At 44.0% G+C, this 18,329-nt stretch overlaps 1 protein-coding gene across 1 annotated transcript; it reads right to left on the bottom strand.

Moving 5' to 3' along the window:
* Positions 1–849: 849 nt before the first annotated feature.
* LOC106590361 (tomoregulin-1) lies at positions 850–14,833 on the bottom strand. Its single transcript, XM_014181300.3, has 10 exons — positions 14,110–14,833; positions 7,652–7,761; positions 7,119–7,248; positions 6,934–6,960; positions 6,649–6,745; positions 5,976–6,124; positions 2,692–2,748; positions 2,328–2,448; positions 1,987–2,148; positions 850–1,650 (listed from the first exon to the last, which is right to left on the bottom strand). Exons 1-10 carry the CDS (start codon positions 14,261–14,263, stop codon positions 1,566–1,568), a joined length of 1,092 nt encoding a protein of 363 aa, XP_014036775.1. The 5' UTR covers positions 14,264–14,833; the 3' UTR covers positions 850–1,565.
* Between the last annotated feature and the right edge of the window lie 3,496 nt (positions 14,834–18,329).

Genomic DNA, 18,329 nt, shown 5'->3' with positions numbered 1-18,329 from the left:
CACCTAGCCCATAGAGGTTAAACTCTAACTGTTTCATGGTGAAATCCCTGAGCGGTTTCCTTCCTCTCCGGAACTGAGTTAGGAAGGACGTCTGTATCTTTGTAGTGACTGGGTGTATTGATACACCATCCAAAGTGGAATTAATAACGTTACCATGCTCAAAGGGATATTCAATGTCTGCCTCTTTCTTTTTTTACCCATCTACCAATAGGTGCCCTTCTTTGCGAGGCACTGGAAAACCTCCATGGTCTTTGTGGATCAATTTGTTTGAAATGTACCACTCGACTGAGGGACCTTACAGATAATTGTATGTGTGGGGTACAGAGATGAGGTAGTTATTCAAAAATCATGTTAATCACTATTTTTGCACAAAGAATCAGTCCATGCAACTTATTATTTGACATGCTAAACACATTTCTACTCCTGAATTTATTTAGGCTTGCCATAACAAAGGGGTTGAATACTTATTGACTCAAGACATTTCAGTTTTTAATTAATTTGTAAAAATGTCTAAAAACATAATCCCACTTTGACATTAATAGGGTATTGTGTGTCGGCCAGTGACAAATAATCTCAATTTTAATCAATTTTAAATTCAGGATGTAACACAACAAAATGTGCCACAAGTCAAGGGATGTGAATACTTTCTGATGGGCACTGTACATGCAGTTTTATAACTAGGGCTCAGAGTCTTTCCCAACCATGTGATTTGTCCAGGGAAAACAAAACTGCAAGCTGCTACATGGTTATTGCCATTGGATAATGCTGTCTGATAAAATACCTGTTTGATTCCAAATGTTATACAATGTAATAGATTTTTTGATTTAACAAAGTAAATCAAGAACTGCATTAAAATCAGTGCATTTATTTTTACAATAACATCATATGAATACGCCTTTTCTTCCATAACAATTTTAACGTTGTGATAAATTATTTTCTGAAAATTATTTCGGCTCCGTCATTGAACTAGTCATAATAATATGAAGGCAACACGAGTGTTTGAAACACAGATAATTTAATACTACATCACTAAACACATTCACAGCTCATGCTATATGCAACTATTTCATTAGCAATAATACAAACAACATTAGAACATAAAAAATGAAATTATATATAAAAACATTTAAATTAGTACCTAGTCAAAAAAATTGTTCCATCCCCGGAATGGTATATTGAAAAGTAACCAAAAACAACCTGTACACATCAGCTTTTACCTCATTTATAGAAAACTGCATTTGGTATATAGTTGTATTTCATTAAAAAAAAGAAAAGGTACTGAGAGAAAGTCAGAGTCCAGACCCTAGGTATCCAAGGTTTGTGTGCCTAAAGATACCAATGCCACCTTGCAAACAATGGAAGGTTTTCTGCCCGTAGGAAAAAATAAATAATGCAGCAGTCTGGAAAAAAAAGCAGCAAGAGCTGCATATGTCCAGAAGGAAGAGAAAACTAAGGCCCCATTAGAGAAAATAAATAAATAAACATCCATTCAAAATAAAGGAGACAAAACAACAGATATCAAAAAATGTGATTCATATGGTGCAAAAATGCACACAAAAAAACTGCTACATCATCCTGGATGAAGTCCCAGAGGGAAAGTGTCCAAGGTGTTGCTGTTGTCTTCGTCCCCTCTGGGTTTTGGGACACCTCCTATTAAACAAAAGACAATGGAATAACATCAAACTCTCATTTTTGACTGCCTCACAAAACACATTACTCAGCACTTTAGAAATGAGTTTGAAAAATATGAAATCAATTACGATTGTAAAAATGTGTATAGCTAAGTATACACCTTTTATAGAGTAACCATCTTTTGTCAAATGACACACATTGTCACATTTGGAATATCATCTTCCATAAGACTTGCTCATTTGTGCTACTGTATGTTGTTTACAAAACACGGCTTATAAAATACAGAATATTTCAATCTGCTTATCAGAAATGTGTTAATAAGATCAGATAGGTCACTTTGGAGAGCACACCCACCTTGTGAAACACATAACAACAGCGACAATGATGGCGATCTGTACGGCTCCGATGACGGCTGCTATGAGAACGTAGTGGAGTTTCTGTCCACTGGGCACCACGTACAGGATGTTGAAGTCTTGGATTTCATCACACTGCTGGCCAGTGTAGCCCGAGTCACACCTGGGGAGACAACCAAACCGCTAGCACTTCATTTCATGATACAGAAATTACCCGGTGTTTACTAAGAAATGACATGGTGAGATGGTAATTACACAATAATTATGTATGAATTAGGTCAAAAAGAGATGAAACATAGCATACGCAGGTATGTAAGACAAAAGGACACCATGTTATCTTACCGGCAGGTGGGGATGCTATACTTAATTTCACATTGGCCATGTTCACAGAAGTTGGCGTAGTCCTCTGTGCAGAGGGTGGGGACCCCTCCATAAGCGCTATCCTCCCCTATGTCTACCGTGTCTTTAAAGGTATACAGAAAAGAACAAATATTAATATGGATGATATAAATATTAAAGAGCGAGCTAGGCCTTGTCCTCAGTTGCAATTCAAAATATAACTGACATGACGGAGCAGAAATATGCTTTGCAGATATGTAATAGTACAACAGTATTATTTCCATATAGACAACATGAACCATGGTCTGAGGTAAATCAACTACCATAACAACATCATAACAGAGTGTGGTAAAAGGGAGCAGCATACCAAAAAGATCAGTCTTGCTGTTGCTACCATCGTCTTCATTTTTCTTCTTCCCTTTTTCTGAAAAAAAATAAACATAAATATTTTTGAGTGCAAGACAGAAATTTCCCAATATTGCAAATCGGTTCAAAAATTATTTTCTGAGCAAGCCAACCTTTCAGTAGCTACAGACAGCACCATTTTAAATGTGAAAGAATTCATTAGGATAGAGGTTGCTTAAAAATAGTTTTTCAACTGTAAGAAGTTGAAAAGAAATCGAATTGGAGGGACTCAAGGAAATAGTGTTCAAGCTCCATGTTCTAATAGATCCCTAATCACAAGGATTATACGATTATCTGAGAGCGCACTATGGCTTGATTATCAGAGAGCGCACCATGGCTTGATTATCAGAGAGCGCACCATGGCTTGATTGTCAGAGAGCGCACCATGGCTTGATTGTCTGAGAGCGCACCATGGCTTGATTATCAGAGAGCGCACCATGGCTTGATTATCAGAGAGCGCACCATTGCTTGATTATCTGAGAGCGCACCATGGCTAGATTATCAGAGAGCGCACCATGGCTTGATTATCAGAGCGCGCACCATGGCTTGATTATCAGAGAGCGCACCATGGCTTGATTATCTGAGAGCGCACCATGGCTTGATTATCAGAGAGCGCACCATGGCTTGATTATCAGAGAGCGCACCATGGCTTGATTATCAGAGAGCGCACCATGGCTTGATTATCAGAGAGCGCACCATGGCTTGATTATCAGAGAGCGCACCATGGCTTGATTATCAGAGAGCGCACCATGGCTTGATTATCAGAGCGCGCACCATGGCTTGATTATCAGAGCGCGCACCATGGCTTGATTATCAGAGAGCGCACCATGGCTTGATTATCAGAGAGCGCACCATGGCTTGATTAGTCAGAGCGCGCACCATGGCTTGATTAGTCAGAGAGTGCACCATGGCTTGATAGTCAGAGAGCGCACCATGGCTTGATAGTCAGAGAGCGCACCATGGCTTGATTATCAGAGAGCGCACCATGGCTTGATTATCAGAGAGCGCACCATGGCTTGATTATCAGAAAGCGCACCATGGCTTGAAAAGTGCCCCCACTTCTGGAGCAAGCGGTGGCTTGCTAGAGAGGAAAAGCTGTCATAGTATTTTACATACATTTCAGCTCCACCTCAAGGACGGACTATAAATACTATGGCTGCTGTAATATAGTTAATATCCCAAGTAAAAATAGCAGTTAACTAGCATTCTGACATGGCCTCATTAAAATACGTTTGGTTAATCAACAAACCAGTTGAATGTTAGTTATATGATGTAGATTTTGTACAAGATACCTACCATTTCTTATTACAAACTAATAACTGACGGTGCTGTTTAGGATGCACATTTCTGATACATAACAATAAGATGACCATAGATACAATGTGAGAGGTATGGCGGGTTTCTATTTGGACCAGTCGAAGCATGAGGCTGTTGGTAACATTACTCTGACAGACAGTTATTGTCACGTGTGTGTGTGTGTAGGAACGGACCAAAGCGCAGCGTGGGTATCATTCCACATATTTACATTTTCATGTGAAACTATGCAAGACATACAATAAACCATAAACAAAACAACAAACCGTGACGAAGAGGTGCAACATACACTAACTCAAAATAATCTCCCACAAACACTAGTGGGAAAAACAACTACTTAAATATGATCCCCAATTAGAGACAACGATGACCGGCTGCCTCTAATTGGGAATCATATGAAAAAAACTACCTAGAAAAAAGAACCTAGAACACAACATAAAAATAAATAAACTATACAAAACACCACAACATAGAAAAAAGAAACTAGAACCAAACATAGAAATAAATAAACTAGACAAAACCCCCCAGTCACGCCCTGACCTACTCTACCATAGAAAAATACAAGCTCTCTATGGTCAGGACGTGACAGTTATTGTAATGAGTGCATGCCTTTGCAATGCTCATTTGCATTACAAAATGCAATAAATGACAGATAAGTGGCGAGTGACTGGGTTTAACTTGAGGGCAATTTGGCCTGTTGAGATGTAGGGTGACACACAGGCATGCTTCACTACATTTAATGGCCCTCCTGCAAGAATTGGCCAACTGCACCATCAGCAGAAATGCCTCCAAACTGATTTAAGAGATAGACACGTACATAGGGTCACATGACAAATGTTGTTAAAAAACATCTCAGGACATGCACAACAATTACTCTCTGAGAATGAATGTAATATCGCTATGGTAACAAATAATATCACCATGGTGATTTAGCAGACGCTCTTATCCAGAGCGACTGACATTAGTAATGTGAAATGATAGGAATCCCATAGTAGGAATATTGGAACATCCACAACTAGTTCTCAGATTTCCAGGTTGAGATGTATTCTATTGCATTTTGAACAAGGTATGCAAGTTCATGTAATATTTAGGGTTAATGTATGCTCTGTGAAACCAAAAATATATAGATTATTTATGTAAATAGATATTTTAGCCCTAGATTGTGGGACGTTTTTTAAAACAGGGCCATATTTGGGGTAGTAAATCTTCGCCCTCAAATGGAGAATGACATTTTTTAAACGGCTTTAAACAGATGTTCTGGTAAGAAACACCTTTGTAGTTATCGGACCAGCTGGTTTCCCAATGCCCCTTATAATGTGGCCCAAATCCTAATTGTGTGCATCCAGATTGAGGTCATGTCCACAAAGCAGTCTGCATGTGAAAGAAGAATCTTTAGTCTTTTGATGCGCAGAAGAAAGATGTGGTATTTCGGGACAAACCAAATAGTCTCAGTCATCACCACACAGCACACGGCATTGTCATAGTGAGGATCAATCAACCAATTAGGGTGGGTGTCATAAACATCAGAGATTGACAGGAACTAGCCATCATGTAGGTCACTGGCAGTATAAAGTGATAAAGATTCAGAGGAAAGTCAACACTGGTGGGTGGGATGCTTATATAAACACAGCACATATCAGGAATATCAGGACTGGCACCAGGAACCCATGCAGGGGAGGATGTCTAGGACATTGTGTTCAACTGTTAAGTAAGATGTCGCATTACAGCAGGATCCCCTCATCTCTACACCAAAAATCTCAGTCAAATATGAAATTGTGATTTATTTTCTTTCCCTGAGATTGTGAATAATAAATCAAATCCATTGAGAACCACGATCCATAGTTTTGTCCCACGATGCAGTGTAAATACAGTGCATGGGGCATAAAATGACGTGTTTCTAAATTACATTTTAATGTTAGAACGTGGCATTACCTGGACACCTCCCTAGATGCTTCACGTCAATCTTCACCTGCTTCAAGCACGAAGCCTCTCTTACGTGACAGGGGGTAATGTAAGATTTTCCGTCTGTTCCACACACCGGGTTGTCATTATGGCCACTGCAGTCAATGTTGCACATACACCTGGGTGTCGTAGAAAACATTTATATAAAAATCTGTTTAATGAACACTGTATTAACACTGCGTTCACTAAAAGTGCTAAACATACATCATCAATCAATTTGAATCGAATGTGACGACCCAGGACCCCAGTATATGGAGAAAATAAGCAAAGATATCTATGAGGGACTAGTGGTCACTAGTGATCTTCCAGATGAAGACGAGTCCTCCTTTCAGAAACTACTGAGAGCACAACAGCTGATGAAGACGAGTCCTCCTTTCAGAAACTACTGAGAGTACAACAGCTGATGAAGACGAGTCCTCCTTTCAGAAACTACTGAGAGCACAACAGCTGATGAAGACGAGTCCTCCTTTCAGAAACTACTGAGAGCACAACAGCTGATGAAGACGAATCCTCAGAGACTGCTGAGAGCACAATAGCTGATGAAGACGAGTCCTCAGAGACTACAGAGAGCACAACAGCTGATGAAGACGAGTCCTCCTTAGAGACTACAGAGAGCACAATAGCTGCAGTGGAAAGTACTCACAAAATATCCTCAGAGTCCACATCGCATTCTGCTCCAAACTTGCAGTTGACGCATTTTGTGGGCTTTTTCCCTCTGCCTGTGCCTGATCCTTCATCATCTGTAGAAAAGGAGAGTATTTCAAAAATGTTAGCTGTCAACAGAGTTAATACTGTTCTATTAGTGGTTGGATCTGCAAAGCTTTTGTTTAAGCAGGCTATGTTTAACCAGCTTTTACTGTAACATTGTAACATGGGTTGTCAAGTCAAGCTTATTAAAGTGAAGCAAGACCAAGTTACGATACTGTACCTCCGTCGCCTGATCCGGAACTGCCATCTGTGTGTTACAGCATAGAAAATGAGTTAGCGTCAGCTTGGCCTAATATGACTAATAACAAAATGACTAGGGACAGAACCCGAGTGATGAAAAATGCGCTCCATAAAGGTGATTCTGTACTCTGAGTGAAAGTGTGCAACCTGCGACTTAAGACTCACCTGCATAGCAGGCCACATCAGACACCTGTGATATGGACTTCTGCTGCTTGCATGCTGCTCTCCTCAAGAAGCACTCGTTCTGATAGGTGTCTCCATTGGACCCACAAACAGGGATGTACTTCTTAGAGCACTAAGACACAACGGGCAATGAAAGGATGTTACTGAACCATCACAGCCTAGACCAGGGATCATCAAGTAGATTCAGCCACGGGACAATTTTTTTTCTTGAGCGGATAGTCAGGCGGCCAGAACAAAATTACAAATAATTTGTAGACTGCAAATTTACTGCAAGAAGCCCAAACAGATATAATATTTGACTAACACCCTGTTTACATTTGTATACGATCACATACAGTATATCTCTATATTATGTGTGGGAATACTATGGAACAAATTTCTGAAATTAAAATCAATTGGAGCTGATTTGCTTTGGCAAAGCCATTCCTGCTTGCTTTCTTGCTCATGGCAACGGCAATGACAGTCTTACTTGACAACAGAGAACATGATAGCCTTTATTCCACTGTGTTACTTACATGGAACTGGCAGACACATTTCAGGTCAGCCCCATTCTCTTGACATGCCCCCCCGTAACGACATGTCGCAGCGTCACACACTCTCAGGTCACTTTTCTTCTCAGACAAATCTGGTAAAAACAAGGTGTTCATATCAGCAAGGCAGTGAAATAGCATTATTTTAGTGGTCCATTTGTAAAACCATATGGATATCTAGTATAGTCTATGTTATGTACTAGTATTTATGTGACATTGCTTTTCTATCTGGGAAAGACTTTCTAACGTGAAGATTGGAGCAAATAGTGTGTGAAAACGTTCAACTCAAAGCACAATTCTTTCCCAAACTACAGCCTTTGAGAAAAAACTCCTATGGTATAGTCTACTTGGAAACACTTTTCTTTACCTAAAATACAGTTAGCCTTGAATGCAAAATGATATGCTCTGTTTCGTCACAAAACAGAGTAAATCAGTCTGGATTCCAGGCTAAAATACACTACGAACCAAAGCCGTGACAACTTAAGAGTTCACGGCCACTTGAATATATCTTCACGGAATGACTTTTATCCATCCGACACACCAAAGCCCATAGCTTCCCCTTTAGCCAGAAATACACTGGAACATCTCTCACTCTCTCACACTGGGCGGAATTTATCAGAGGAAGGAGAAGAACAAATCAATGTTAGAGAGGAGTCAATGTAGCGAAGACCCGGGTCATTAGCAACACGTAGCCATCCAACTCCTTTGCCACAAGACATCAATAGTCATCGCCTCATTTCGTCAATGGTTGGACTAATGAGAGATCTGGTACAGAGAGAGCTTAGCTACGCATCGTTTGTACAACTTTATTGAGAGTCAGTGGAATGTGCAATGTACAACAGTGACTGCCCAGCATAACTGGACTGAGAAATGTAGTCACTACTGGTCATTTGGACAAGTTGGTCCTGGTTTACACAGTAATGCCTTGGCATTGCATGATCATGGGAAAGCAAAGCCAAGAACCATCAACAGGGACCAGAAAGCTGACTTGAAAAGATTGGAGAAGAGGGTCAAGTCCGATCTGCTAATCTTTGATCAGGAGCTCAAGCACTTTATGTGTGAGAGGCATTCCTGATAGGAATGATAGGATTTCAGGTTGCCAAAGTGGGCTTACAAGGCACTTATAGTAAAGTTGGCCATCACAATATTGTTTGAATAAGTTCATCATTAGCCTGGTCATAAGTAGGGAATTACATTGGATAACATCGTCAGGGTCAATGAATTTGGTCAAAACAACTCCTCAGTGCTGCAAGTCTTCAATATTAACTTTAACCAACCAGTAACAGTAAACTGTCAAAAACATTACGGCTGAAGTGAAATTACAGAGGATTTTATTTCCCCTGTTGACATTCAGTTGTAGTATAATCTGTTTTTCAATAGCTTTGATAACTACAGTAGGTGTGCAAAATGACTGTTGTGCTACTGTGCTGGAACAACTCAAGGTTCATGGACACCCTGAGGGAGAGTGTTTGAATCTCACAGAGCTCTAATGGAGGAATGACAAGACCATCCCAGCCTTCCAGGCAGGTTTGACAGCAGCCATTTACATCCTCCTGGGGTCAACAGCATTATCACCCAGCACTCCTATCAACTATCAGAACATTGGAAAACCCCTGGTCTGGGAGATTTACAGGGAGGGGGGAGGGAGAGAAGGAGAGAGAATGAGAGAGAAATTAAGACATAAAAGGAGAGGAAGAGATAAAAGAGGGCGCAAAGGAGAGAAAAAGAGGGAGCGAAGGAGAGAGAGAGGGATGGATGGATGGAGGGAGAGAGAGAGAAAAAGAGAGAATAGGAGAGGTAATGGGAATGGAAGAATCCTACCCCACTGAGGTTTGAACTGAAGTTCCCTCCTGCTCTCATCGCCAGTCCCCATGAGGGAAGACATATCTCAACATGCAGTAGGAGCATTATGTTGTCTTATCCCCACTGTTAGAGAAGGTTTAAGAAGAGGAAGCCACTATACAACTAATCCATTGTCTTGAGACAGGTAAGCATGCCACAGGGACTAATAATAACCCAACCTTTCAACAAATGGGAGGCAAAGTAGTTCCAGGCCAAAGATTATAGTCAGCCACTCCTAACAATCCCCTCCTCTTCTAAATAGATCTGTGTTAATCAACCAATGGTCACAGTCTCGATATAAAGGGGCTAGCCCCGATCCCAGTCACCCTGTACTTAAAGGACTATTGACCAAACTGTTCATTTCCTCATTACAGTCACCGTCGCCCTGGGATCCCGAAGCTAGCCCATTAAATACAGGCCATGACCTAAAACTCCTCTGTAATCAATCAATACCACCACTGTATAGGAACACTAGTCTTTAAAACACTGCAGTAGAAGTCATAGTGGGACCAGGGCTTGAATTAAATAAAACCCTAATGAAAATAGCATTGATCCTGACCTGCAAAATAGGCGCATAGGTGCAGTAATGTAAGTACGGTAATTCTGGCTGTTTTACTGATGTTTGTTCTTTACAGCAGTGCAGGTTAACAACAACCACGCTTCCACTGAATTCAACCCAATCAATGCATGCCTTGAGAAATACAATCTGTATTTCTCAGTAACAGTGGGGAAACACCACACTTCACTGCATTTAAAGGGACAGTTCACTCTAAAATTAAAATGTTGTCCAATATTTTCAGAAGTAGTCTAATGTCAGGTCAAGCTTAATCCACATCCTACATTATAATTTGGGTATCCTAGATCCAGCAACATGCCTCAACCTGAAAACCATGGAAAAGAAAAGCCCCGAATAAAGGCAAGAAATGATACAGTGATATTATTTTCCATTCATTTCTGAAATGAATCTTTATATTGTCACGATCGTCGTACGAACTGGAAGCATACTCGGACCAATGGATCCGCCAGCATCGGTGGCGACTCTGGTGCGGGACGAAGAACCCGCTCAGCTCGCGGATCCACCAGCTTTGGTGGCGGCTCTGGTGCGGGCCGAAGAACCCGCTCATCCCGCGGATCCAGCCATGGACCCGGGCTGAACACTGTGCCTGGACTGGACCTCAGTGTCAAGGAAGGCTCCTGCCATGGAGCGGGACTGGACCCGCCCGGCCTGGACTCGGTGCCGAGGCTCCGCCAGGGCGGGACGGCGCCGCGGCGAGCACCGGCGCAGAGCTCTGGCCATGGAGCGGGACTGGACATCATGCATGGACTGGACACGGCGCAGAGGAAGGCTCCGGCCTTGGAGCGGGACTGGACGCTTTGCCTGGAAGCGCCGGACCGTTGACCCCCGCTGGAGGCTCCGGAACGTTGACCGTCGCAGGAGGTTCCGGACTGTGGACCGTCGCCGGAAGCTCTGGACTGGGGACCATCGCCGGAAGCTCTGGACTGGGGACCGTCGCCGGAAGCTCTGGACTGGGGACGTCGCCGGAAGCTCTGGACTGGGGACCATCGCCAAAGGCTCTGGACTGGGGACCGTCGCCGGAAGCTCTGGACTGGGGACCGTCGCTAAAGGCTCTGGACTGGGGACCGTCGCCGGAAGCTCTGGACTGGGGACCGTCGCCGGAAGCTCTGGACTGAGGACCGTCGCCAAAGGCTCTGGAATGGTGACACGCACTTCAGGGCGAGCAGGCACAGGACGTACCGGACTGGGGAGGCACACTGGAGTTCTGGTGCGTGGAGCTGGCACAGGACGTACTGGGCTGTGGAGACGTACTGGAGACCTAGTGCGTATAGCCGGCATCAATGTTACCGGTTTGATGACACACTTTGTACGGTGAGTGCGAGGAGCTGGCACAGGACGTACTGGGCTGTGAAGGCGCACTGTAGACCTGGTGCGTATAGCCAGCATCAATTGTACCGGAACTATGACATACTTCGCACGGTGAGTGCGAGGAGCTGGCACAGGACGTACTGGGCGGTGGATGCGTACTGGAGACCTGATGCGTGGAGCAGGCACAGATTTCACCAGACTAATAGCATGCTCCTCAGGACGAGTACAGGGAGCTGACTCAGGTGGCATTAAACTGATTACACGCTCCTTAGGGCAAATGTCGTGCATCTTCCACCAACTCAACAACTCTCTCTGCTCTTTCTCCTCCAATATCTCCATCCACTCTCTGACGGTCTCTGACTCTCTCCGTTCACTCTCCTCCAGTTTCTCCCTCTTCTCCCAGACTGGCTCTGGTTCACTCCTCGGTTCCGCCAACCACCCCTTGTGCCCCCCCCCCCCAAAAAAAAAACATTGGGCTGTCTTTGTGGCCGCGAACCCCGGCGTCGTCGCTGTCCTCCTTTCTCTCCTTGCGTCTGCTTCAACGGCAGGATTTCGTATCTTACCAAGATTTCCTCCCAAATCCAGGATATTCTCTTCTCGATCTCCTCGTAAGTCCAGGAGGCCATCTCCTCCTGGGCACGCTGCTTGGTCCTGTTGTGGTGGGATCTTCTGTCACGATCGTCGTACGAACTGGAAGCATACTCGGACCAACGTACAGCATGATCTGGGTTCCACATATTTTATTTAAGTGAAACGCACAAAACAACAAAGAATAGACGATACGTGACGCTCAAGCAGTGCTCATAGGCAACTACACAGAAACAAGATCCCACAAACACAGGTGGGAAAAATAACTACTTAAATATGATCCCCAATTAGAGACAACGATTACCAGCTGCCTCTAATTGGGAATCATACAAAACACCAACATAGAAAAAGAAACTAGAACACAACATAGCTATACTAGATCACCCCCTAGTCACACCCTGACCTACTATACCATAGAGAAACAATGGCTCTCTATGGTCAGGGCGTGACATATATCCAGAATACTTACGGTTGCTAAGGTCACATCTGCTATGGGGTTTCCTAAGCGGTTTGGGATCAGTACCCAATTATAGGTTGTTTTTAGGAGCATTGAAGAGCAACCAGGACCATGGGGAAAAGGAATGGCCTGCTTATTGACGGAAGTTAGTCAGGCAAGCAGCAAATGTAAACAGATAGCTTGACAAGAGGAAAACAATTGGCTTTATCAGGACAGCTCACTCTTCGTTATAAATCGGACTGCTATTAAATAAAAGGGGAAACGTAGCCTACTGAATGAATACAATACATAGGCCTTCATAACAAACCGTTATTATGGGAACGAGAGGACATCACTCATGGTTTATGGGATTATGGAGAGGGTGGAGCTACATCCACAACGGGTTTACGTTTCCATTCATCTTAAATATCATCAAACATAGGCCAATCTGTCAAAGTCACACTGAATGGAACCCCTTAGAAAACCACATAGCAGATGTGAACTTTTAGCAAGCATATTATATATTCCGGATATAAAGAGTAAAATTAATTTACCCTCAATTTAACCCACGATGACACTGTATACCAGTGGTGTAAAGTACTTGAGTAAAACTACTTTAAAGTAATACTTAAGTCGTTTGGGGGTGGAGGGGTTATCTGTACTTTACTATTTATATTTTTGATTACTTTTACTTCACTACATTCCTAGAGAAAATAATGTACTTTTTACTCCATACATTTTCCCTAACACCCACCAGTACTCGTTACATTTTGAATGCTAAGCAGGACAGGAAAATGTTCCAATTCACTCACTTATGCAGAGAACATCCCTGGTCACCCCTACTGCCTCTGATCTGGCGGACTCACTGAACACACATGCTTCATTTGTAAATTATGTTGAAGGTTGCCACTGGCTATCCGTAAATGAAAAAAACAAAGTGGTGCCGTCTGGTTTGCTTAACATAAGGAATTTGAAATAATTTATACTTTTACTTTTGATACTTAAGTATATTTTAGCAATTACATTTAATTTTGATACTTAAGGATATTTAATACCAAATACTTTTAGACTTTGACTCCAGTAGTATTTTACTAGGTGACTTTTACTTTTACTTGAGTCATTTTCTATTAAGGTATCTTTCATTTTACTCAATTAGGATAGTTGGGTACTTTTCTGCAACTGGTGTATATAAACAAAAGTCATTACTCCTAACCAGGAAACTGAGAAATTACTGTTTCCATTTAATAATGAAACCCAAACAAAAACAGCAGGACAATCCAGGGTGGGGTTAAAATATGGAAAATTTTCCCTGCATGCACCTCACCAACAAGAGGGGACAGATCGAGCCACCCCCCAATAAACATAATCCTATGAAATCACATTTCCCAAATGTATACATATATATATTTTCAAAAAAACATGCATTGCCTCAAAGTGATTCCTCTTATGAAGCAGTGACACTGCCTGCCTTATGTCTGTCTAATCCAGACCAATTGAGCATGATGTGCTTTGTCTGCTGGTCAAGGAGATTGCCCAATTACCGACCAGCGTTCATTCAGCAAGGACGATAAACACCTCAGGAGCTCCTATGTTGCAAAAACACAGGATGTGTGTCTGATAAACACAAATTATTCCCATAGAAGTGCTTGCTTGGGAAAAGTTAATTGATAAAGAAAATGTATTTATACTCACCCAAGCAGTCCTTGCCTTTTCCTGAGATACATTCGCTGCTCTCGGGGTAAGAGGCTTGTGCTCCAGGCAGTGTAGAGACGGCCAAAAGGCAGAGGAGAGCGAAAAAACGGCCTGCTGAGGGTCCGTGAGATGAGAGGGGATATCCTATGGACATGATGCTTACGATGCTGTGTAGAGTGGACACCGTCTTTTCTCCAAATCACAACATATGCCTTTTTTCATTCAAATGGCAGAAATACATCAACGAATCCACCAGATGTGAATTGATGGACGGAGAACAAAACGCCTTGTTGTTGGCAAACTGTTTCACCCACGGCTAAAAAAAAGGTGTAATCTCCTTTGCAGAAAGGGGATTATCTCCCAGCATAGCCATAGCAAAAAACGGCATTATATCGGACTTTAGCTCACAAATTTCACAACCGAAATGTTGGCTTTGCTCTATTGATCGCTCGTCTGGCCGTCGTACGGGATAGGGTGTGCGATAATGAGCTGTTTTGACTGTCGCATTTACCTTTGACGCGTTTGCCTCTATTTTACCCCAGCGGCAAACAGCTGGTTTAAAATGTCCCTCCGAGAATATCTCTGCATCCTTCCACAACACAATCCCACAAAGGCGAAAATAAATGATTTTGTTGTAGCAATTTACCCAGACAATGTCTGAGTGAGGTTTTGTGAATCACCATCAACAAAGGACTTCGGTGACGCTTGGGGTATCACATGACGCGAGACCACCCCCAATCATTGAAGCACGCTTTGCCGTGGAGCGGCAAGATCACACCATGAAATGTGTGGGGAGGGGATTCCGGTTGTAGCCTAGTGGGATACGTTATAAAGCGACATTTGCTAAAACTGTACAAAGGCTACAGCCTAAGCCTACTAACTATATTTCGTAATCAAGGAGTAAGACAAGTACATTAATTAAAGTATAAAAAATGCAAGCCATATGTGCTCTTTCACATATAAAAGAATAAGAGGGATAGGCCTATCTGGAAGATAGAAAATACAGATGGACAGTTTACCAATCCATGTTAAATTGATTATTCCCATGTTACTTACCAGCTAGTATAAATTACAATTTCACAAATTGTGAATCATGACATGTCTAAATAATAATTATGTTCAAAACACTCAAGCTGATTGTTCTGGCACTGTCAGAAGCAGTTGAGCTCATTAGTAGCCTAACTAGAGGCTTATTACATGGTTTATTACACGCTTATACATGTTGGAAAGGGCTCGCAAGCATTTCACGGTCAAATATTTGGTACAATACATTTTGATTGGATAACATGGCTTACATATTACATGACTTATTACATGGCTCATATTGCGTCTCTATGGTTCTCTCAGTCCTTACACTGCAGTGGTGCAGCATGCCATGTGGTGTTGGACACCACAACATCAGTGGTATTATTGATTCTGATAACACAACCACTCTTTCCATTTCATGTTCGGGCTGCTGTTCAAAAGACACATTGATGAGTATTACCACATATAACAATGCAGCCACAGTCAAGCCATTGCCAGACACCTGAGGTTTCAGGATCACCGAAGAAATCACCAATTAGGACTAGTTTGACTAAAACATGGATTCCTTTTTTCGGAGTGAAGACATGTGCCTTGTGGGGCTGTTTTCCCAAACTGAGTCAGCTCACAACTGCATCAACGAGTTTGAGCAGCTAGGACTGGTGCAATTTAAAGATGTGAGTAAAACAATCACATTTCCAGTCAAATCAGTGGAAATGTGGTACACTGTGTTAACTGTATCTACCACTTTATGTTTCTCATGAATATGTTGAAATATGAATTTAGTTAATATTCTTTTCATATTCAATTAATCAAATAAAAAACGGATTTTTGTAACGGTCACCCCAGTTTAAATAGGTCTTAAACTGAGCACAATATGGCTAATGGCATGGAGGTTACATCCATTTATCTGCACACCAGTCTATAACGTATTGATTCAACCATGTACTCTGAATGCAATATCACTCTAAAATGTGTATTCGTATTAAAATGATACTGTAAGTTGAAATCATATAGTCATTGAAGGAAAGAGCTGAAACTATCCAATGTATAATGAATGCATTGTAATGTCAAATAACATGCGAAACGTGGATGGACTGTATTATACATGGATAGGCCTTTTGATTGCCCTCTCAGGTTAAGATTAATGGTTGTTGTCTGTGAAGCCTTCTCCAAAAAGCATTCACCATGCAAAACCACTGTAACGCTCGTCGTAAGGAGGAGACCAAGGTGCAGCGTGGTAAGTGCTCATGTTTACTTTTATTTAACTCAGAACACTAAACAAAATAACGAAAAGGAAAATGAACGTTACGTTCTGCAGGCTTACACAGAGCTGTACAAAAACAAGCTCCCACAACTGAAGGTGGGAAAAATGGCTACCTAAGTATGATTCTCAATCAGAGACAACGATAGACAGCTGCCTCTGATTAGGAACCATACTCGGCCAAACACAAAGAAATATATGACATAGAATGCCCACCCCATATCACACCCTGACCTAACCAAACAGAGAAAAACGGCTCTCTCAGTTCAGGGCGTGACAGTACCCCCCCCCCCCCCCAAAGGTGCGGACTCCCGGCCGCAAACTTGAACCTATAGGGTAGGGTCCGGGTGGGCATCTACCCCTGGTGGTGGCTCCGGTTCGGGGCATAGTCCCCGCTCCGCCCGCTGATCCCTCCGCTTTTGTAACACCGGACCACGGATCATTGCCGGAGGCTCTGGACCGCGGATCATTGCCGGAGGCTCTGGACCGCGGATCATTGCCGGAGGCTCTGGACCGCAGACCGCCGCCGGAGGCTCTGGACCGGGGGACGTCGCCGGAGGCTCCGGACCGGGGGACGTCGCCGGAGGCTCCGGACCGGGGGACGTCGCCGGAGGCTCCGGACCGGGGGACGTCGCCGCAGGCTCCGTGCCATGGATCATCACTGGAGGTTTTGTGCCATGGATCATCACTGGAGGTTTTGTGCCATGGATCATCACTGGAGGCTCCGGGCCATGGATCATCACTGGAGGCTCCGGGCCATGGATCATCACTGGAGGCTCCGGGCCATGGATCATCACTGGAGGCTCCGGGCCATGGATCATCACTGGAGGCTCCGGGCCATGGATCATCACTGGAGGCTTCGTGCCATGCAGGCTCCGGACTGTGGGCCGTCTCTGCAGGCTCCGGACTGTGGGCCGTCTCTGCAGGCTCCGGACTGTGGGCCGTCTCTGCAGGCTCCGGACTGTGGGCCGTCTCTGCAGGCTCCGGACTGTGGGCCGTCTCTGCAGGCTCCGGACTGTGGGCCGTCTCTGCAGGCTCCGGACTGTGGGCCGTCTCTGCAGGCTCCGGACTGTAGGACATCGCCGGAAGCACAGGACGGGTCACTGTCGCCGGAAGCTCTAGACGGGGCACTATCGCCAGAAGCTATGGATGGGTAACTGTCGCCGGAAGCTCTGGACGGGGCACTATTGTCGGAAGCTGTAGACGGGGAACTGTCGTCGGAAGCTCTGGACGGGGACTGCGCACTGCAGGCCTGGTGCGTGGGGCTGGCTTTGGAGGCGCCAGACTGGTAACACGCACCTCAAGGCCAGTGCGAGGAGCAGGAGCAGGATGAACTGGACTGGGCTGACACACTGAAGGCCTAGTGCTTAGGCTAGTGCGAGGAGCAGGAACAGGACGTACTGGACTGGGCTGACGCACTGGAGGCCTGGTGCGTGGTGCTGGCTTTGGAGGCGCCAGACTAGAGACATGCACCTCAGGGCTAGTGCGAGGAGCAGGAACTGGAAACACCGGGCCATGAACAAGCACTGGAGATCTGGAGCGCACAGCCTGCACAACCCGTCCTGGCTGGGTGGTAACAGTAGCCCTGCATGGGCGGAGTTCTGGCACAGGGCGAACTGGGCTGTGCAGAGGCCTGATGGCTGCCGTGCGTAGAGCAGGCATAGGGTAGCCTGGGCCTAGGAGAAATGAATTGTATGAAATGTATGCATTCACTACTGTAAGTCGCTCTGGATAAGAGCATCTGCTAAATGACTAAAATGTAAAATGTGCTGCACAGGCATACTCCTACCTGGCTGGATGCCCACTCTAGCACGGCACTCTGCACAGGCATACTCCTACCTGGCTAGATGCCCACTCTAGTACGGCACCATGGAGGGTCTTGTCCCCTGCCATTACCTCCTCCCATGTCCATGATGTTCTCCACTCCCTTCTC

This window comes from Salmo salar, chromosome 29, assembly GCF_965601325.2.
Source record: "Salmo salar chromosome 29, fSalSal1, whole genome shotgun sequence".
Lineage (NCBI taxonomy): Eukaryota > Metazoa > Chordata > Actinopteri > Salmoniformes > Salmonidae > Salmo > Salmo salar.
This window is presented reverse-complemented; position numbering and strand designations above follow the sequence as displayed.

Coding starts and splice junctions, on each gene's coding strand:
- LOC106590361 (XM_014181300.3), bottom strand. CDS start 14,263: ATGTCCATAGGATATCCCCTCTCATCTCACGGACCCTCAGCAGGCCGT. Junction 7,762..14,109: donor AAAAGGCAAGGACTGCTTGG/GTGAGTATAAAT, acceptor TGTTTTTACCAG/ATTTGTCTGAGAAGAAAAGT. Junction 7,249..7,651: donor AATGTGTCTGCCAGTTCCAT/GTAAGTAACACA, acceptor GTTGTGTCTTAG/TGCTCTAAGAAGTACATCCC.